This window comes from Saccostrea cucullata, unplaced genomic scaffold, assembly GCF_032062105.1.
Source record: "Saccostrea cucullata isolate Sc308-1 unplaced genomic scaffold, CSIRO_AGI_Scuc_v1 ctg11379, whole genome shotgun sequence".
NCBI classification, from domain to species: domain Eukaryota; kingdom Metazoa; phylum Mollusca; class Bivalvia; order Ostreida; family Ostreidae; genus Saccostrea; species Saccostrea cuccullata.
In genome coordinates this window covers 1-22,039 of record NW_026923541.1, presented here as the reverse complement: position 1 = coordinate 22,039, position 22,039 = coordinate 1, and the positions used below count along the sequence as shown (strand labels likewise).

The window sequence follows — 22,039 nt, the reverse complement described above, 5'->3', positions numbered from 1 at the left end:
ATCTCCTAAAAAGATTTTTTTCTGTTGAATTTCAGAGAGCATTGTGAGTTGTGTTATAAATACAGATTAAATAAAGTTTCTACACATTCAACAACAATTTTAATTATTTTAGATATCTACAATAACTCATATTTAATTTTATTGAAATTGTAATAGGAAAGGAGAAATGCACGAAGAAAACATATGGCTGGACCGGGTATCGAACCCGGGACCCCTGTATTACTAGTCAGGTGCTCTAACCACTGAGCTATCCAGGCCGATATCCACGGTCCGTAAAGCCTGAACTTCTACATTCCTCCCTCCTTAAACAGTCTTCGACCTCGAAGACACAAGTTCTAGGGCCCTGCCAGGAATTACTAATTTACACATACACTGTAACCTGAACAAGGCCCCCCACACTGGCCACCAAATGTAATAGGAAAGGAGAAATGCACGAAGAAAACATATGGCTGGACCGGGAATCGAACCCGGGACCCCTGTATTACTAGTCAGGTGCTCTAACCACTGAGCTATCCAGGCCGATATCCACGGTCCGTAAAGCCCGAACTTCTACAAAATAAACATGTATCATTATAAAGTATTTTACAAATAAAATCGCCTTGAAACCCACAGAACAAATGTATACCAAATGAGGAATTCTATCTTTCTCGGCCAAACATAAAACTAATTTGGTTGATAAACTTTATACAATAGCGGAGTGAGTAGTATTTACCTGTGTTTACAATCACGTGACTTTTTCTCTACAAACTCCATTATTCCTGGCCTTCGTTTCAACGCACGAAGAATTTTTCTCCTGAAATGTATGTAATGCTTTTTTTTTGTTTAAAGGCGAATGATCAATATTTTTAGCTCTACTAGTCACTGCTAGTCAGAGACCAGAAGAGCCTATGCGATAGTAAGGTGTCCGTCTGTCTGTCTGTCTGTCTGTCTGTCCGTCTGTTTGTAAACAATTTTTCAAAATGCTACTCCTCCTACAGTTTTGGTCTGATTTCAATATGATTTGGCATAAAAGTAGACTGCATTAAGATACATAATTAAGTGCATCAGTTTTAGATTTCGCTGAACGGTGTTGCAATGGTTACTAAAAATAGAAATTTCTGTGAAATTCCTTTAAAACGCTTCTCCTCCTACAATTTTGGTCTGATTTTAATATAATTTGGCACACAAGTACGAGGGTTGATCCAAAAGTTCGTGGAATTTCTTCATATTTTATTTATTATTCAGTGGAATTGGTTGAAAATTACAAATGAAAATATAGACACTTGATGAATATTTTAAATTAAAAAACATTTTAAATATCTTTGATAGTTACTTTATGGCAGTTGCCATAGAAACGGTTGTTTGGAAATGCGGGGGAGACATAGACGTGTTTCTTATAATTTAAATTCTGAATTCGTGAAATAAGAATTAAACGGCCCTATGTGGTATATAAAACGAAAATTATGTCATTATTACGATTGCTTGATATTTTATAAACCTTTGTGTGAGAGTTTTACTGATTTTACTGGATATTTAGTTTATAAGTTGATGATTTATTGCTCATCTTTAAGTTGTTAGATAACGTAACATTTCGCTCAAGTCACACGTTTTGTGAAAATCCCGGGATCACTCTATCTTAAAAGCGTATATTATTGACATAGGCTTGGGAAAAATGCATTTAGTTACTGATTTTCCAGTGGCATAAGAAATTTAAGAAAAATAGAACTTCCATGGACGTTGATAAAAGGTGTGGTCGCTTATTAGAGGCTCTGTTTAAGTACGTATCCCCCTAGACAAATTAAAAGCGTTAATGGACGTTGTCGGCTGCCTTACTGTTCTTGACATTGCTCATGTTGCTACTGAAATTGGAACATCATATGGAAAGACGGGTAGTATTTTGAAATATGAGTAAAAAATGAAGATAAGTTGGTGCGAGAGGATACTCGATCAGGCTTTTCCTGAGAAAAATGGAGAAAAAGGCAACATTTTGTAGAATTACATATTATAACTGGACATTTGGGCGAGATGCTTTTATAACGTGACGTGACATATCTAACTTGACGTTACGTCGAAGTCTCCCCCGGGTTTCCCAACTATCAATTTTCAGAAAGCTCGTGTGACCTTATTGGTAATTGGAAAGTAGTGAAATTTTCCAATATTGTTGTATTATGACTCTATATTATGAATATGCCTGTAGATTGATTTCATCAAATCACGATAAAATTTTAGAAAGAAATTCCACGAACTTTTGGATCAACCCTCGTAGACTAGACTAAGATGCATATTTCTATTTTTTGCTTCCTGTTGCAAAGTTTTAAATTCAAGTGCTACTTTTTCTTTGTTATACGTACAGACCAGTAGAGCTACAGTCGCATAAGAGACTTCTGATTTGTTATCTTCATTTATATAAAAGAAATAACAATATTTTCTTGTACCAGTATCTAATTATAACTTAGAGGCTTAAAGGTGGCTTTAAGCTTAACTGTAATGCATAAAGGAAACTTAATGTCATACTTAAAGTAAATATCAAATTGTGATTAAGATGGACATCTTAATAAAATCTTAAATACTTTAAGTCAAAAGAAAAATCAAGAATAAGATAAGGAAGTCAGTGGTGCAAATATCCTTCGGATCCAATTATATATTTCTCTGCATTTTTACCTCCATCTCCAATTCAATCTTTACCTTTAGTTGGTGTAATTACGGATTACAAAAATGTAACACAAAGAAAATTATTTTGGTATCCTTAAAAAATAAAATCGAAAAATGGACCATAATTTTATAGCGCGCCTATTATAAATAGTGTAAAGTAAAAAGAAGTATAATTACCACAAAGTCCAAAACATCTGTTTTATTTAAAAAAATAAAATGCTTTCTTTGGTTTTTAGTACGGAAATTAATGTCGTAGTTATTTCAGAAAAATACATGACCTGCGTAAGCGGTTTATGTAATTTTTTTTCTGCAATTGCTGCCATGTTAATTCCCGTACTAGCAAACAGAGAAATTTTATTGTCTATATTTACATCTGTATTAAAAATTATTCAACGAAGTAAAATTAAATTGTTTTAAAGATGAATATGTCATTGTATGTAGAACTATTGGAACAGCCATTGTTCAAGAAAATTACACACGTGACTTGCTCAGTGTGTTTTATGCACGGATTAATGGCAATGATCTTTATAAGAAATAAAGGCAAAATATTCAGTTGATGTAAATATATCTGAATATTTCACCAGAAGACCCCTTATTGTTTTCTTTAAGGACATATTTTAAGGTGGCTTTTTACACTGTGATAGAAACATTTGCATAGCACACAATGAAACACTGTTCAGACTATTTTCTAAAAATAAAGAAAAAAGATCTTTGCCAAGGAAATGACCCCTCACCTGATTTTTAAAGACTGACATTCAGATCGGACGCCTAGACAGGGCTTCGTGGGCTTCTTCGTCCAGCATTGTTTGTCTACGTCATATCTTCCTCTACCGAATTTTATTTCAGTTTTCTTTACTCTAGCATCGCAGAGAGTAGGACCAAAAAGGACTGTTATGATTAAAAACCAAAAGCACTGAAAAAGGTTAACATGATATATATAAGTACCATTGTAATATTACATGGATATATTTGCATGTATTCTTGCAAGCAATTCTTCTTTGATTGAAAATTTAAATGAAACTTAAGGTAGGATTCTTCTCTGGTTTCTGACTAGATGAAACATTCAAAGTATTTTTGCCTATATGTTTTATATACTGTATATATTGAGGTGTAACGAATTTAAAAGGCCATATTTTTCTTTCTTCATCACAATTGCACAACTTAGAAATGGTAAACTGCGTTTGAAAGCTAGCAGGGACTATATTTTTGGCGGAATGGTGGCGTATGAAAATATCTTCTTTTCTGCCTCTCATAGAACAATGAATTTAGTTATAATTTTTACACTATCGAAGACTTGGAGAAATTTTCAAATGTAAGTTAAATTAATAATGAGGGACTAAACTTTCAAAATATATCAAGTAAATATGATTTTTCAAACAAACTAGAACTTTGTTAGCTTTTAAACGCTTCCTATCAAAGTGCAGATTTGAGCCAAAAATCCATAAAAAGTATTTTTTCTCTCTTAGTAAACGATCAAAACTTTTTGTTTTTTGTATCATTTTGTACATTTATAAGACAATGATTTATTATATGTGAAAATAAGAAAAAGTTAAATATAGAAAGCATATGAAAATAACTAATATATGATAAAAAAAAATAAAAAAAAAAAAGAGAAAATTCGGATTCGCCAATATAAAGTTTAGTTAAATTATTTATGTAAATTTGGTATCATGCTATAGACCCGATAAAGTATTATCTTTTTATGCAAAAAGAACAGTTTTTTTTTTGATTTTTGAAATTGAAGGAGGCATCACATGATCGACAATAGTATTTTTTATTCATAATGTCAAGGAAAAATATAATGATTTTGATTCTAATATAAAACGGTCAAATTTTATCTTACTGATACCACCACTTACTGATATTGTCTTCTCGATTCTGCGAAAATTTCGTTAATTTTTAAATACAATACATATGTGAAGAATCCTACCTTGATTATCTCTTCTTAGAAATAGGAATGTGCCCCTTTTTTAAAGAACCTTAGATTTTATAAAATGCAATATTTTGTCAAAATATGCAAAGTTTTGCAAACTTTGGAAACTCAGCTTGGCTTTTTGCACAAAGATCATAATTGTTACATTTATTGATAGTTTAACGAGACATGAAATGTGTTTAAATTTACAAAGTGATTGTTTATCAAAAGTAATTTTATTAATTTTTATTTGAATCAAAAAAGCTCAGTTGAGCCTTCAGCTCAGGTAACCTAAAAGAAATCTTATGTTTGTGTCGGTCTTTGAGATATGTTACTCCAGATAAAACCAAGTTTTGAAATTTTGAAAGTATAATTGTTAACTCCAAGGATAAGAAAAACAATTGTGGTTTCTAGTACTATATGCAACATAACCTTTTCTTGGCAACTAAATATATACTCTTCCTACGTAATTTACTATAGATCATTTTATATTTAAACAATGACAATTCTCAGGAATATCTTGTCGTACGTAAGTTAAAAATTGTTTAAAGAAAAACAAAGAGCTCACAACCAAATGTTATATCAAACGTTTACAATACAAAAATTTAAGTTGTGGAAATTTTTAAAGGGACTTAGAAATATTTTTATTTAAGGACAGATAACGTCTTTAGTAAAATATAATTTTTTTTTCTGAGATTTTGTCATTAAAGTAATGCTGCTTTTACAAGCTAAGATACAAAAAATTGAGGTATTTTAGCAGGCATTTGTGCAGGATGCCATACATGGTATTTCCCATATAATACTTTTGGGGAAAAAAATGAAATTGCCAAAAATAAAAGGTTTAAGCGTTGTTAATTTTTAAAGACACATCAGAAACCAGTTTAGAAATCACAAGGTAATCATGATTTTAAATAATGTATCTTTCATTATTACGAAGATGCACAAAAACGGATTTCTGAGGAACGTATCGTCTGACCTTAAATGTCAGCATTGTACACCATAATCATATTTAAAAAGTGACCAAATTTCAAATGATGAAAGATTTCAGCAAATTGAAGAATATGGCAACAAAAGTTAAACAACGTTTACCTTCATGAGGACAATATCAGTTCCTCGGAGGCCAATGACACTAATGTATTTCATAGGTAAGTTTTATATGAAAATATATTTTAATAAATGTACTAAATTTTCATGCTTCAAATTTGTAAAACAGTCACGAATCAATTTTATCATTTTGATGGTTAAAACACATATTTACATAAAATTTCACGATAACACTTTTCAGATAAAAAATATTACGACTTATAGGCAGTGATTTTCCATTTCATCTTTGTCTTTATATGTTTGTAATCTTATAACAATTGTACACTTACACTTTTATATCTTCAATTATATAGCAAAGAGTTTCACCATTAAGATATTTGCTGAACATATATTTGTTACATTAAAAGTTTAGACTTTTTCAAGTTAAACAATCTATAACTGTTATAGAATTTGTATCATCCATATTCAAACGTCGTTGAAATGATATATTCTTATTAAAGACAGATGATACAAACAAATACAACAAATATGAAAATAACAAGTTGAGTCATGTTTTAATGAGTAAAATGAATAATTTTCACTGCGTAGTTTTAAATTTTTATTCATATTTTCACAAAAATGAGATTTGAAGTGAAAAATATTTGAAATAGATTCTTATGGATTATGCTTTATACGGCAAAATTTAAACGATCTGCTGATAAAGGAACACATTCTTTGCTATTTTAGAAAATTATTCGGAAAATAATGAATTAAAATAATTCTCTTCAAATATATACATCCAGGCATCATTTCACTTTATTTTGAAGATCCTGGCTTAAGATACGGACAAATAGTATTCATGTAAGTAAACTTCATTGAATATGTACGATGAAATTTCTGATCATGACAAGCGAGCACCAAATGACCGGTCAAGGGGATGCTCAGTTTAACAAATCACCTGATCCCACCTCTGATAATTTAGATGTACTTTTTCGACTCTGCTTCTAATTTGTATTGCTTGAATGACCTTTGATTATTCAATGCTGTTCAGGATATCTGGATTTATTATTCCTCTGTGAATTTGTTCTATACAATTTTTTTTTTCAAACAGCCCCTGCCGTGAAATAGTTTTTGTGCTATTTGCCCATGGTGAATAGTCCTCAAACTATTCACCGGCAGCGTTGGTTACCCTCGTTTTCATCTCGGAAAACTTCCGGTTTTATACGGATTTTATATATTATGACGTAACAAAAGTTAAGTCAGCATCGGTATATATCATGACCCTGGACTCCCAAAGGTTAACAAAAGTTAAGTCAGCATCTGTTAATAAAACACCTATTTACTGACTATTCGGACAATAGCAAGTTTATCGTCCCCCTCGACAGCAAACTATTTCCCTCGGCTGCGCCTCCGGAAATAAGTTGCTGTCTTGGGAAGCGACGACCTATGTATCATAGCCAGTAAATAGGTGCTACATGTATATTTCACCCTGCAACGCACGACCAGTTCCTGTACTTCTCCTAGGCACCAGATTCTACCCCCAGTACTTTCTATACCCTAGTCAGGTGACAGCTGTGTCTTCTTAAATACATCTTATTGATAATCAGAGTGACTGTTATTTCCATTTTATTCATTAGCTGTTATGTCAAGAAATAAGAGGGAAATTCCATAACTGAATACAGTTTTGAAAACAAAAATTGCGTTTTAACACCAACATTATGATTAAAAAATATTAAGCGCAAGTCTGCATAGACTTGATTTGAAATAGGGGTTTGATCCAAAAGTAATGTCACATATGCTATAAAATCCTTACTGATTAAATGTTAACATTTCTCATAAATTGTAGGTCGTTATAGGTGATATCAATTTGGATTTCTACCTTCAATTTTCATTTGGTTATATAAAATACTTTTTTTTTTTAGAAATCATTCAGGTGTACACAAGTTTTGTCTATCGTCCCATGAAAAGAATGTTACATGTTATTTTTTGGGCACTCTTCTCCAGTTTATCTGTATATCGTTTAAAATCTCACTATTGCTCGTTTCATTATCTTGACTGTCATTTCTCTAAAAGCGTCAAAATTGTAAAGTTTTTTTTTTTTTTTTAGAAAAAAATATCAATAAATTTTGGTTATTTAAGATTGATTAGACGAGAGTTGTGACATTACTTTTGTGATGACCTTAGTATAATGTGTAGAATATCTTAATATCAATAAGATATGTGAATACCTGAGTAGGTTTTCGCACTATTGATGTAATCAAAACTGAAAACAACTTGTATTTTTCTCCTCTTGTAAAATATATCGGTAAAATCCCAGTGATTTATTTGTGATATATGGATATCATAGAAGGAGAAAATGACATGTATGCTGAAAATTAATTCCAGTTAATTTTATACTTAAATTTTTTACTTTAATGCAAAATCGTATTTTATTATATAATGTATATATCTAAGACTTAGTTATATATTTTTAATAAGCCAGTTTTTGCGACAGTCCAATATTCGTTTTCTTTGCAAGAATGAATTAATTGCGGGAAAAATCTTGTAAGGTTGTAACATTTTTTACCATATAGGTACATGTAACATAGATAATTCTTAAAATCACCGGTAGAAACTCGAATAGGACTGCGCTAAATAAAAGTGATTGGAAATATTTTTTAATACCATGGCAGAAGTTGTATACCGCACATTTGCGCACATGTGTAGATATTTTTCAAAAATTTACCATTTCATTTGCTAATATTATTCTTTCCTTAAACTCAATTTATTAGATGCGGATTTTACTACTTACGTATTTTTCTGTTTACGGATTTTGCTGTTTGCTTTATCATGATAAGAAGCACACATGGTACGTCGGATGTGACCGGTCTACAGGGGATGTTTAATCTTCCATGGCACCTGATCCCCCACCTCTGATATTTAAGGGGTCTTTGTTTGCTCTGATCCGGATTTGTATAGTTTGATTGGACTTCTGAGTTTGAATTATTTATATAAGAACATTAAATGGACATTGAGAGAGTTTCAGCGAAAAATTTTCAAATTTGTTTTTTTTTCTTTTTATAAAATACAAATATTCAATTAACTAAGGTCTATCCAATGTTCATCAAAAATTTAAACGTTAATTGTCGAGATGAAAGACAGATTTAGAGCTCCAAACCTTTGTTGTGTTAACAAGGTCCATGTCATGTTTTGTTTACATAGGTTAATATACTAATATATGTTAGTTCAAAGTAGATGATTTCAATAAAGAAATTGATTTTAAATTCATTTCAAATACGATTCTACAGTTCCTAGTTATATGCTGAATTTCATTTGTTATAAATATTATATTAACAAATGATGTTCAATTTTTGCAGTTCATTTGGATTTTATTTCGTTTTAGATATGATATTAACAAATGGTGTTCAACTTTTTGCTAATCATTAGCCTTAGTTAGAAATTGTAAACCTTATAAACATTGGTTTTTAAAAGTCAGATGAAACTGTGTCTATTTTGCAGATACCACAATTTCTTAAATATGTAAAACCACAAATCAGGGACATTTCTTATGGTAGAGATTATTTCATGACGAGACACATTTTTCTACATGACTAATCCTATGTATTTCATTTTTGTTTTTTTAATCACCAAATTGAAAAAAGAGATTATTTGTCTCGAGTAAATTCATTTTTGATTATTTGTATATGTATGCTCTGGTGATTTGATAAAACGTTTTGCCTATTTACAATGAATAAGACCCCTTAGTATACGAAAATCAATAGTAAAAGTACAAATTATTTGAAAACAAAATATCAACATTAAAAATCTTGAAATGCTCGGTATAATAATAACTTAAACTATTTCCTCAATGTGTTTTACGAAAAAAGAGACTACATGTGTGTCAGAAAATTTTGATTATGATTTCTTGTTTTCGATTCTCTTTCATATATGTTTCATACGGACGTATAAACGGCTTCATGCATATCCTGCATATTATTGTATAACTGTGCATTTCATTTATTAAAGGTCATGATGATGCAGGTCTTGTTCTGTCCGAGACTTCTCAATCCATCGATTTGCCAGAATATGTACCTTTTGAGCATGACTATTGTATGTCAGTGCCATCCAACATCGAGGAAGAGGAAATGGTGATAGGTTGTGAAGACACTGGTGATGATGTAACGATAAAGTGGAACGAAGGAAAGGGTTATTGAAATTCAGCATGTCATCGACAAACTGATTGAAGGTTGTGAATTTTGTAGACAGCCTTTGAACTTCACAAATATTTGTGGTGAGATCAGATATGGACTGGCATCAATGTTACAAATAAAGTGTGTGAATTGTGATATGGTGGTATCAGTTCCAACAGGAAAGAGACACTCGCGTATAGACAGTGACCATCCATCAAGAGCATTTGATGTCAACACAAAACTGGCTCTTGGTAGGCATTGTATATAGATAATTAAATTTTATATGTACATGTACTACAAACAAAAATGTAGTGCAGTTTTATTCTGAGGACATTTTTATTTTTATTTGATATTTGAATGGTATACTAGTTGAACCACCAGATATATTATAAATCATAAATTACAAAAATTTCAATGTTATTATGTTGTAAAAAGAACAGTATATAAAATTGTTTATATTATAAGGTATGCTTCATGCAGGCATTGGCCAGAAGAAAGTATCAATGCTATTAAGTGTACTTAATATTCCATCTGTGTGCCACAAAACCTTGAAGAAAACAGAGAGGGAAGTAGGAAAGGCGTTAGAAGAAGTGGCCAAAAAGAGTTGTGACGATATGGCTGCGACCGAGAAGGAATCATCAAGGTACAAAATTACTTTTGTAGCAACAGAAATATATTGAACATTTTTTAACCTGTGTACTGTGACAGTTATTTTTATCAAACATTTTTTTTATAGTATTTGCAATGCTTATAATATAAATATGAAAATCAAGGTTACATATACTAACATGAACTATGTTGTTTTACAGTACACCTAATGAGCTGTCTGTATCATTTGATGGCGGGTGGCAGAAAAGAGGATCAGGTAGATCCTATTCCAGTTTGTCAGGTATATAATTTATTTTCTAAACATTCCAATAAAATAAAATAATACCACACAACATGCCATTTGGTTGCACTAAAGTTACGTAGTACATGACGTAATATTATAAGAAGCGTGAATTTAACTATTGTGACATAATGACAGCTAATCCGTTCAGTTACAACTGTGTCAGTGCATTCAATTTGAGTGATTATATAATATAACTATTATGGACTTCAGTGAACGGTCAAATTCATTACTAGGGTTATAGGACTCATGGCAATTGATATTGACCTCAGACACAGAAAATGATAGCGACCTCGCCTACTCTTTCGCTATCACTCTCTGTGTCTTTGGTCAGTATCAATTGCCATGACTCCCTATAACCACATATCGACCTACACTGAAGTCCATAATGGTATAATATATCACACTTTCTGGCATTTCTGGCATGAAGTACATTTTTATCTCTTTAGTGGATGTTAGTGAAATAATAAGGGATATTCTTTTTTTATAAAAATTGAATACATCTTCCACTGTTTCATAGTCCAAATTCAATAGACTGATTAGTGTATGTCACATTGGCAATAAGTAAAATGTAAGACAGTACATTTTATCTTCATACAGTAATTTAGTTGTGATATTACTGTTTATTGCATGAATTTTTTTTTTTATAATTTATACATTATAATTTTGCAGGTCATGCTGCAATGATCGGAAATGAAACGGGCAAAATTGTCAATTTTGCAACTCGCAACAGCTTTTGTAGAGTATGCGACAACTCTGAAAAATCTGGAAAGGATCTATCCATCCATGACTGTCGAAAGAACTGGTCCAAAAGTGCAAAAGCCATGGAACCAGATATGTGCATACAGATGTTGCAAGAACTTGGCCAAAATGATGTGAATGTCAGCACTGTTATCATGGACAATGATTCAACAACTGTTGCAAGAGCACGCTTGGAGGTAAACCCAGCCCTAAAGAAACAGAGTGATAAAACCATACAATGAAACAATTTACTAATAAATTATATGACTTAAAAGAAGAGCAAGAACTACAAAGAACTAAATTCCAAAACCATAAATCATATCAGCAAGTGTTTCAAATACTGCATCAGTCAAAATCAAGAAGATTTGAGCAGTCTAAAAGAAATTCTGGAGGCCATAACACCACATGTCTATGGAGACCACAGCCTATGCGGTGCTGCCTCTTGGTGTTGATTTCTCTCTCTCCTGAAACCTACAAGCCACAGCAACTTCCATATCACCGTTACCTATCTAACCAACACTTGAAATCTGATCTATTATCTCTCTTTGGATTCTACATTTCACAGGCTGAAAAATTGATCAACTTAGGAAGTACACAGGCAAATGAGAGTTTCAACAATACAGTTGCAAGTAAAACACCAAAGTCCACTTTCTGCTGGATCCAAGAGTAATGACTTTCGTATTGCTGCTGCTGTGGCACAGAAAAATTTAGGACATCAATATGTAATACAGGTATATACATGTAGTATAGTAATTTGTATATTTCATTACTACAAGACAATACAATAAACACATGTATTTCCATGTAAAGAAGTTATCATTTTGAACATACCCTTTCATTACAGGTAAATGATACTTTACTTTTCTCCTGAAAGACAGTCACTAGTTCCAGTGCAAAGAAACAGACTTGAAAAGGAAACGAGACAAGGAAAGAGAAGTACACCTGCCTTACAAGAAGATCAGGGCAATGAAGAAAATAGATTGCCCAGAAGTCACAAGAGTCATCAGAGATTAGGGAGGGAACAACATACAAAACATGTGTTGATCTAAACAACAATGAAGGAGACATGGAAAACATTACAGAGATACCGCCACCTCTGAGAAAACCCCAGTCTACTCCTATTGTCCATGACCAGTGCACATTTGTTTATTTTGATTTGGAAACTACAGGCCTTGGTGAGTGTTCATATATTGACGCAGAAGTAATGCATGGAACTGACGTATTATTTTCATAATAATTATGCCACTGCTTCATTTCTTCCAGAATTATAAATTTGTAATGTAAAAGTGTATGTTGTCTGTTTGTGACATATTGATTTATAATTCCTTTTCCTTATGATTTTATAGGTAAAGATTGTGAAGTCACCCAGATTGGTGCATATGCCTCTGAGAAATCGTTTTCGCAGTATATCCTTCCATCTACACAGCCCATTTCACCCTCTGCCACTGCTGTATCGGGTATTGCTGTGAAGGAGAATATTATGTTCAAGAATGGAGTACAGGTGCCATGTAAGAATGCAAAGGATGGTATAGAAACATTTATTACATGGTTGAAAAATTTTTCCAACATAGTGTTAGTTGCTCACAATGCAAAATTCGACTCGAATGTTATAATCCGTGCAATGCATCAAGTGGGACTAAGAGCCAGTGACTTCATTATTGGGTTTGTAGACACACTACCTCTATTAGAGAAGCTGTTCCCAACAGAAAGTCTTACAAACAAGTGGATCTTATGAAAGATTTATGCACCGCACAATATGACGCCCATGACGCTTTAGCGGATTCTGAAGCTCTACAGCGACTTGTGCTTCACCTTGATATTTCTAGAGCCATGATGCTGAAACACAGCTTTAGTGTAGATTTTGTTATTGAGAATGACAAATATGCTATTTTATTGAGTAGAAATGCTTCTTCATTGAAACATCTTGTAGATGAAAATATTTTGTCTAAATTTACAGCTAACAAAATTGCAGCATCCGGTCTTCACTATGACCATCTTTGCATTGCTCATCACAGAGATCCTGTGAATGGTATAAAGTCTATTTTGTCAGAGAAAAACATGGGTAAGGTCAGAGTGACATCCAATGGTAAAATCATCAAGTCATTACATCAGTATTTTATGAAAGGTAACTGACCACTTGTTATATGGATATACATGTAATGACTATTGTTATATGAATATACATGTAATGACTACATGTTTCTAATTTGAACAATTGTCTGTGATATCATGATGATGTAAATACACTTTCTATTCCACTGCATTTGTTTCTCATTTCTTTTCATATCAAAGGGAGATAACTCAATCAGTTACAATGATAAAAAATAACATTATCATTAGAAAATTTATTCAATAGCCTGGAAACATGGTTTTCAAAAATAAATTTCATTTTTTATCATACTTTACCATCTGGATATACAGTTTCAATGGAAAATATCTACTATGACTTTATAAATAGCATTCAATACTTTTTTTGCATGTTATAATAAGGATTATCCAATTTATTCTAACTCTATAAATAGTCTGGTGACATACCCCAATTTTTTGGGCATGAACAGGTTTATATGCAAATAGTTCAAGCATGAAGTTTTATGGAAATTTATCTGTAATTGAGGAAGGTCTCGTGTGTCCTTAAATATGACTTTTCTCTCGCTTGTCATTGCATTTATATTGAAGACAGATAATTATGATAGAGCAAGGGACATTGAATATATTATATTTATATATTTTGTTGACAGTAAGTTTGCAACAACACAAAAAAATCAATCAAACAATGAAAAATAAAAAAAATGGAAAAATATATATAAGTAAGAAGAGGAGGGAAAATGATAATTTTATAATATTAACACATTATAACTTTAGAGATAATTGGATTTATTGAATAATTTGAAGTAATTTAAGGCATCAAAAAGCCTGGGGCCTGTTTCACAAAGGTTTCTTATGATAAGATTGTTTCTATCCCTAAACAACCCCTCTCTCCGTAACAGTATCCATTCGTTTATTATTAAATATATGCAGTCGCCATAGTCAGTTTCTTCCCAGGACATCAATTTACCTAGCTGTCCTAAAGTTAAGAATTAACTTGCGAAATTAGACCACAAAGACGAGATTTGTGAAACAGATAGGCTAACTACAGAACTTATGAAAAAAGTTCTTTCCTAAAATATAACTTAAGAACAAATTAGCTTTGCGAAACAGGGCCCCAGATGGTCTATAGGGAGAGTGGGATAACTCAAAATAATACACTGTAAAAATGCAACCATAAGTTCAACTTCAAGCAATCATTCTAATTAAACTAGAACTATAGGGTCCCGAAAACTATATATAAGATCTGACGTTTTAATGTTCTATAGAAAAAATCTCCCAATTTTTAATTCTCAATTCTTAGCAGAAACAACATCTTCGATTTTCCCCCAAACATGTCATTGACGCTGAAAAAAAATAAATGAAAAAAAACCCTCACTTATGATTAGAATTATCTCTCTTGGAAGAAATGATCATTGCATTATACAAAGGTATTTACAAATAACAAAATATTTAAGTTATTTAATAAAATAACATTAACGTGTCACTGCAGAAACAACAACAACAAGATCCTTAGAACATATCCTGCAGTGTTATCGTTACGTTCAAGGTATTTGAAGAGAGATTTAGGAGATTTTACAAAATCAGTCTTCATAACTGTAAGAGCAAATAATGTAATCGTCATCACAGGCGCAATTCTGGTTAATTCTGTTAAGCAATAAATCAAATGCTTTGTAAGACATACGAAAATCAATCCTCCGAGGGGCCTGTAAGAGCGAACCTATAGGTAACACATATTCTAATTAAAATACTAAAGGAACTGAGAACATTTATCGCCAATCTTTTACGTCTTGTACCTCGTGAAAAATTCTTGCATAAAAGATGTCCTGGTGAATCGTAATTTCAATTATTAATTTATTTATTATCAGAAAAAGAATTTTAATTGAGATGATTTTTCACCATTCACCACTATCCTTTTATCTATTTTTATCAAGATGTATAGCGCCCCACCACTGCTGAAAAAGTATTTGATTACACATTGAACCAACTATGTAACCGCTCAAGTGAGTTTTTCTGTATTTCGTTGTCGTCATTGTCGTAGGCCTAATAAAACTTTACCAACTTTCAGTTCTTCTCAAGATTTCAACCAAACTTGGAAAATATCCTAGGGCAAAGTGGATTCATGTTTGTTCAAATGAAGAGGTATTAAAACCTTCTTCTAAGGGTCGTGGAAAGTTGATGGCATCATTAAAAAATTTTCCTCTCAAGAACAATTGTCTGGTGGCATATATCTGCCCCCCTACATGCAAGATAAATTATATTAATATGCAACATAGTTATGTTAACATGCAACATATTTATGCCAACATGCAAGTTAATTACGTTGACATGCAAGTTACCAATCATATAAGAAAATATAATTTAAATATGGGTAAATGTACTAACGAACGCCTGTATCTGACATTTTAAAAGCAAATAAATGATAAATTTATCTTGCATGTAGGGGGCAGAAATATGCCACCATACTATTTTGCTAAAAATATGAAATTTATATCGGCTCATTGTAATCGAGGAATGTAGATTTTTTTTAAATCCCCTGGTGTAGGGTGAGCCTACGACGGGCGATCAGAAGTTCAACACAGGAATACATGGGAAAATCTTTAAAAACATTTATCTTGCGAACAATTACACACATGCATCAATGGTCATATTTATATGGAAGCATCCTCAGATAGTGTAAATAAAAGTTTAATCAAATCATACCAACCCTTCCTCGAATAACAGTTATACATGGCCCCTGGTCCGTTTGTTTTTTCTTGCTTTGATATTGAGTTTGATTATGATATTTTAGGAACGAAGATTGCAAGTACTTGTTATCAAAGATTTTATTTTTTGAATCTTTTATAAAAATTCTTTATTCAAAACGAAAGTCACCAGGTAAGATGTACCTTCTTTTGTTGTAACATGACATCTAATTGGTAGCTTCTTTTGTCGCTAAAGTTAAATACGTGTAGTAGTCTTGCAAACGCATCATCTCGGGTCTTTCCGTCAGAGGTCGGAAGAACGTTAAATTCCGCTAGTTGGAAAGGCCCGAGAAGGTCAAGTTCAACCAGAGGCTCGGCTGTCTCCGGACCTCGATGAGACGCTCGGCTGTCTCCCAATCGGATCGCCTCGCCCTTTTTCGTCGCACGCTATCGATTGAATCTCTCTGTGCTAGTCGGAGATTTACGGAGACAGCCGAGCTTCTGGTTGAACGAGACTAGTTGAAGGGCTGCCATGTAACTCAAGATTTGAGCAGGTAAGTATTTCTTTCTCTGTATTTAATATGTTTTCACAGAAATAGGACTATGTCTAGTTTATTCATAATGATTTTCTTTTTATCAATATTATGAATATTATGCTTATTATGTTTCCTTTCTTTTAAAAAACTTAAGTTATTATAAGGAAGTTATAAGGATCCAAATGTTAATCTGGAGCATTTCAAAAAAATATATAAGGATCCTATTTTTTTACACACTCCGTGTAATTTAAATCTCGTCGAAATCAAAGTATCTTTTAGTTTACATTTCATTTATATAAATGAAATCTACATTTAACAAGGTAGTAGATATGACTCGGTGATAAAAATAACTAGCGTACATGTATGTTATGCTAAAAACAGCAAAGGGGAATTCCATATTCAGAGTAGGGAATTCCCCTTTGTTTTTATGTCTACTTGATCTGAAAATTTCATATTGACTCTTTCACATCGAATAGCTGGTTTTGTTTCATTGTGTATTTTTTTCCTCAAAACTATTTTACAATTTTCATTCAAAAAAAAAAAATCAGTATTATTGTCTCGATCTCGAGCATAGAACGAATTGATAAAGTAATTTAAATCAAAGTACTCAGAAGTACAGAGAGAAGGGCTCATTTACAGAGTAGAATGGATTTCTTACATGAATCACGTTAATATTCTTATGAAAAAATTATTTTAAAACTATCAATATAAATGATAAGACACTGACAGTGTATTTTTCAATCCTAATACCACGGTCCGATTTTGTCAGAATCAGAATTAATCTGGTACCGCAGCTGAATGTAAACAAACAGGCCAGTCTGGTTCCCTCTCCTGCTTTACCTCGTATGTGTAGAGAACTACGGTAACACTGATTATCAAAAATCCTTACACTAATGTTTTTTTACTGAGAAGTTTTCAAAGTCATTACTATATTGTTTATTTTATATACTAGATAAAACTTCGTTTTATTTTTGTTGATTTAGCGTTTGTATTATCTCAAAAGCGGTTGAGAGCACGAACTATATTTTTTCACGTAACTTTGAAAGGGCGACTATGGGGTCAACATCCTGCTTTGAACAGGATCACATAAGCCGGCAATTGCTCTTTGAGCAATAAGCCCGGCTAAAAAACTAGAGAGAAGGTGCTGTAATTATATCAAAACTTGCTTGTTGAAGAGGAAAGAACAAATCTTCCTGATCCTGTTGACAACTTAATTGAATGAGAATACTTCTCATTATGTAACTGTTCAACAAACAATGCATAAAACCAATTGACACATTGAATTTCATTCATAATAAGGATTTAACTTAATATTTATTCATAATTTTATCGATCTCAAAATGAAGTCCACTGATGCAAACAATACCAGAAAAAGTTAGTATATTTTGTCCTATGTTGTAAGATAGAAAAAATTCTATTTTATTGCTTTCAAGACATTGATTTCCTAAACAGAATTGATTTTTAAATTGACTCTTTGATTATGTTGGTACATTCATGTATTATTAGGTATTTACATGGCTGGCACTTCTGGACCGGAAATGCCGGAGGGCAAGGCAGATGAAGACGAGGCTGTGACCCAGTTTCTGATGAGTATTGGCCTTGACTGCCTCACAGAACTGTTCTCAAGACAGAAAATAACCATGGATATTTTAAAGGAAATGACTTCAGAAAATTTGAAGGAGGCTGGAGTACAGGAATATGGTTACAGACACAAAATTATTAAAGAACTTTACAAAAGAAAAGGTATGTAAATATGCATTTATGAAATAATTAATGGATCATTTCTAAATTTTTATCGGATATGCTAGTAAACATGGGTTGACCCATGTGATAAAATCTTATAAAGCCGAAATGGCTTTAATTCAGATTCAATCATTTAACAAATATTTGAGTAATATATTTTCAAACCCACAGAGTTTTTTTTCTATTCTCAATGATAAGATTGGAATTTGTTAATCACGTTTACCACTTATGATGTTATATACATATATTTTTATTATATAAACGGAAACGTTTGTAAATATTAATATTTCAGAACAATGATCATATGAATAATAATAATGATAATATTTTAGGGACTTTGGCGTCTGTTCAAAGGTCAATATATCAACGAAAAAGAAAAGCAATCTTTGAACAGCATAATTTGATACCCAGCAAGAAACACTGCAAACTTGGTAATAATTTTTCATTGATCTTAAAATGTCCAAGGCCTTAAAATCTTAATCGTTTTTGTGCCTCTGTCTGTTTATCTGCAAAACTGATACATAGATTTATTTCATTAAAAGTCAGGCCAGTTTCCATGCATGATCCCCTTACAAAGCAATTTAATGTGAAAGTACACGAGTTTGATCAAATTTAAATTTAAGCAATTTCAGTTTAACACATTTAAATTGTGAATGTAGAGATGGGTCACATATTTAATTGAGGTATTTCTGCAGATATTCTTTCAGAGTAATTTAACTTTTAGATATGCTTATGCCTCTCACAATGGATTTCTTTTTTTCTTTTTAATATGAATACGTTGGTAGGAAATTGTTTTCCTTTTAAGCAGTTTTGTCAATGAATTTGTTGTTTGCCTTGAAATAATGCCCTTCAAACCTTTTTGAATATATGTATTTCGCCCGAAAATAAATTACTGCTCAATGTTTGAAAAAAATATACACATTCAGTCTAGCTTTCTTATACATCGACTGTAAGCAAAATCAATTTTAACTGCATGCATGCTCAGTCTAGTACTTTTCTGTTAAGTTGATGAACTTGATAAAAAAGAGAGATTTTTAAAAAATGATACTTGTATACATGTATATGACTTTATTAATTTATTTAATATATTTATGTATTAATTTGCTCATACAGGGAAAACTATTTATCAAAAAACTGCGCCGTACCCGATGAGAAAATCTGTGAAACCAAGAACACAAATACCACAAATTCATCAGACGGCAGCTTCGACACAGACATCCTTCCCTTCATCTCAAAATAATTTGTCAAGTACAAGGAATTCAAATAATCATGGGTTGATGCAAACCGTGGCTACTCAAAACATCTCACAAACAGTTTCTTCCAACAGTTTGAGTAATACTAATTCAATATTTCCTGCCACTAGTAATAGTCAAATTGCTACAAGAAGTACCAACCAATCGATGCTGGTAAATATCCAACCAATTTCAGCAGGTAATAGCCAAGGCACGAGTCAGTCAATTAAATTACCCAACCAGTCCTCTGTCAGTCCATCAGCCACACCTTGTATCACTACCTCATCCTCCTCCTCAACATCGACTTGTTCAAGTTGTGCAACAAAGTCTTCGTCTGCATGTGCTTCACATTTAACCCTTACATGTAAGTAAGAAAACAACTAATCCGTTTATCATACAGTCTATAATATTGTCAACCAAACACGCCACAAAACATTCTCGATTAAAGATGATTCAAGTTTACTCAAAATTTTTGATCGAACCTCCAAAGCCCACTTTCAAGGAGAGATAATAAGGACCTAGCACAAATTTGTATGGTCGATACATCACTGTATATAGTCGATACAGTAAGATTATTTGTAACAACAGTTTATCGTCAAGTCAAAAGTTGATCGGCATCTTTCATACGAATTATTAAGCCATTTTTTCGCAGTGAGTTGTCAAGGAATTTTTTCGTTTTATTTGATCATGACAAAGAGCACACGGCTGGTGTGACCTGTCGACAGGAGGTGCTCACTTATCCATAACACCTTATCCTACCTCTGGCTGGCCTTAGAGGTCTTTGTTCGTTCTGCTTACAGTTTGTATTGTTTGTATGATTGTCGTTGCTTATCTTCACATCTTTTCATCTTTTGGAACAGATGACAATGATGACGCCATTACGGAGGATGAAATAGGTTCTTAAGGTTTTTATTGTTGGCACAACTGGGCACCGAAGCTCTGAGGATGGCATTTGACAATAAAGTTCCACCACCCCTCCTGGCTTCTCATCTACAGACTCATACACGCAAACTGAAGGAGAGATGTACTTCTCAGCAGATGAAAGTCCTTTTTCCAAGTAAGTGATATTAAAGTTCATTGAAATTTCCAATCTGATTATTTAAGAATGTCATAATTTGCTTCTTTTTCTGAGGACATATTTTATGCAAATATACTCCGTAATAAGATATAAAGTTTTAAACATTTTTATTTTTTGAATGTTTACTCAACAGAGCATTATATTTCATTTCAGCCTGTCCGGTATCGACGACAAACTTTGATACAACTTTGCTCTACACTCTTTTCCGTAATACAGTGAGTGTAAAGGCACCCTCTAATGGTTGGGGCAAAGATCCTCGACCTCACAACACCTCTCTTACTGATGATATAGAGCGTGTTAGGATACACAGAAACTCCATCTGTCATGGGAAGACTTCAATGGATCAACTGACTTTCCAAAGAAAATGGTTTGATTTATCAGAGGTGAACATTTAATTTATCTTAGACCTAATGAAGATAACCTTCTGCAGTTTTCCTACAAGACACGTGTCGTATAAAATCCATTGAATAAATGATTTTCTCAGTCAAGTAAATGTCATACAAATTCAATACTATTTAGTGGAAATATAGACTTATCTACCGTATTTCATGTACATGTATTATGAATTTGATAAAATACTTCTATATTATCTGGTGATCACTTGAAAATTGATTATTTTCTTTGAAAATTTTTTAGGCAATTTCTCGTTTGAGTAATGGAAAATTGAAAAAAGAAACCTCTTCTTTGGAGACGAGAAATTTTGATAAGAAAGCTAGGAAGAGTATCATGGATGACTTTGATCTCCTAAAAAATAGAGTCTCAGAGTTGGAACAGACTCATATACCAGCGCACATAAAAGGTACTTTCTCTTTTGTAAATGAAAAATACAGTCACAAAATTATTCAAGGTGGGAAATTAAGTAACCAAAGACTACATGGGGGTAAATAGTAAACACTTTGTTATAATGTTTTATGATGATGTTATATTAAATAAAAAAGTTGGGATCGAGGATATCAAATAAAAACAATATTTTAAATATTTTCCTATTCAGTTGATCAGTATTCCTACTTATATTTCAAAACTCATCTACGTATTGCACCTTTAGTAGGCTAATATGTTTTTGATCAACAAATATTAATTGATTCCAAAATACATATTTATACTAAAAGATGGATTCTTTCATTCGTAGATATACATGACGTACATTGTTTGTTCAAGATAAATATATTCACCAAAGTTTTCACTTCCAAAGCAAAAGAGGACAGTTGAAATTATTTTTTCTTTATTTATTCGGCGAGCGAAACCTCTCTGTTCAAACATTTATCAATAAATCAATATATAAAACCATCTGTTTGCAGAAAAGAAGAATTCACATC

At 32.2% G+C, this 22,039-nt stretch overlaps 3 protein-coding genes, 1 long non-coding RNA gene and 1 other non-coding gene across 5 annotated transcripts; 4 read left to right on the top strand and 1 right to left on the bottom strand.

Annotated features, from left to right (window-relative positions):
- Positions 1–446: 446 nt before the first annotated feature.
- Trnat-agu (transfer RNA threonine (anticodon AGU)) lies at positions 447–520 on the bottom strand. Its single transcript has one exon. It is a non-coding gene; the product is annotated as a tRNA-Thr (tRNA).
- Positions 521–10,331: 9,811 nt separating this feature from the next.
- Positions 10,332–11,327, top strand: LOC134264257 (uncharacterized). Its single transcript, XR_009991483.1, has 3 exons — positions 10,332–10,378; positions 10,545–10,624; positions 11,297–11,327. It is a non-coding gene; the product is annotated as an uncharacterized LOC134264257 (long non-coding RNA).
- A 121-nt stretch (positions 11,328–11,448) lies between these two features.
- LOC134264259 (uncharacterized) lies at positions 11,449–13,100 on the top strand. The gene is made up of 4 exons (XM_062746551.1): positions 11,449–11,562; positions 11,989–12,096; positions 12,354–12,540; positions 12,712–13,100. The coding sequence occupies exons 1-4, from the start codon at positions 11,449–11,451 to the stop codon at positions 13,098–13,100; spliced, it is 798 nt and encodes a 265-aa protein (XP_062602535.1).
- On the top strand, positions 13,097–20,549 carry LOC134264255 (uncharacterized). The gene is made up of 5 exons (XM_062746549.1): positions 13,097–13,490; positions 18,177–18,413; positions 18,746–18,844; positions 19,527–20,009; positions 20,506–20,549. The coding sequence occupies exons 1-5, from the start codon at positions 13,097–13,099 to the stop codon at positions 20,547–20,549; spliced, it is 1,257 nt and encodes a 418-aa protein (XP_062602533.1).
- LOC134264256 (uncharacterized) lies at positions 20,547–21,655 on the top strand. The gene is made up of 3 exons (XM_062746550.1): positions 20,547–20,702; positions 20,877–21,106; positions 21,360–21,655. The coding sequence occupies exons 1-3, from the start codon at positions 20,591–20,593 to the stop codon at positions 21,609–21,611; spliced, it is 594 nt and encodes a 197-aa protein (XP_062602534.1). The 5' UTR covers positions 20,547–20,590; the 3' UTR covers positions 21,612–21,655.
- Positions 21,656–22,039: the final 384 nt, after the last annotated feature.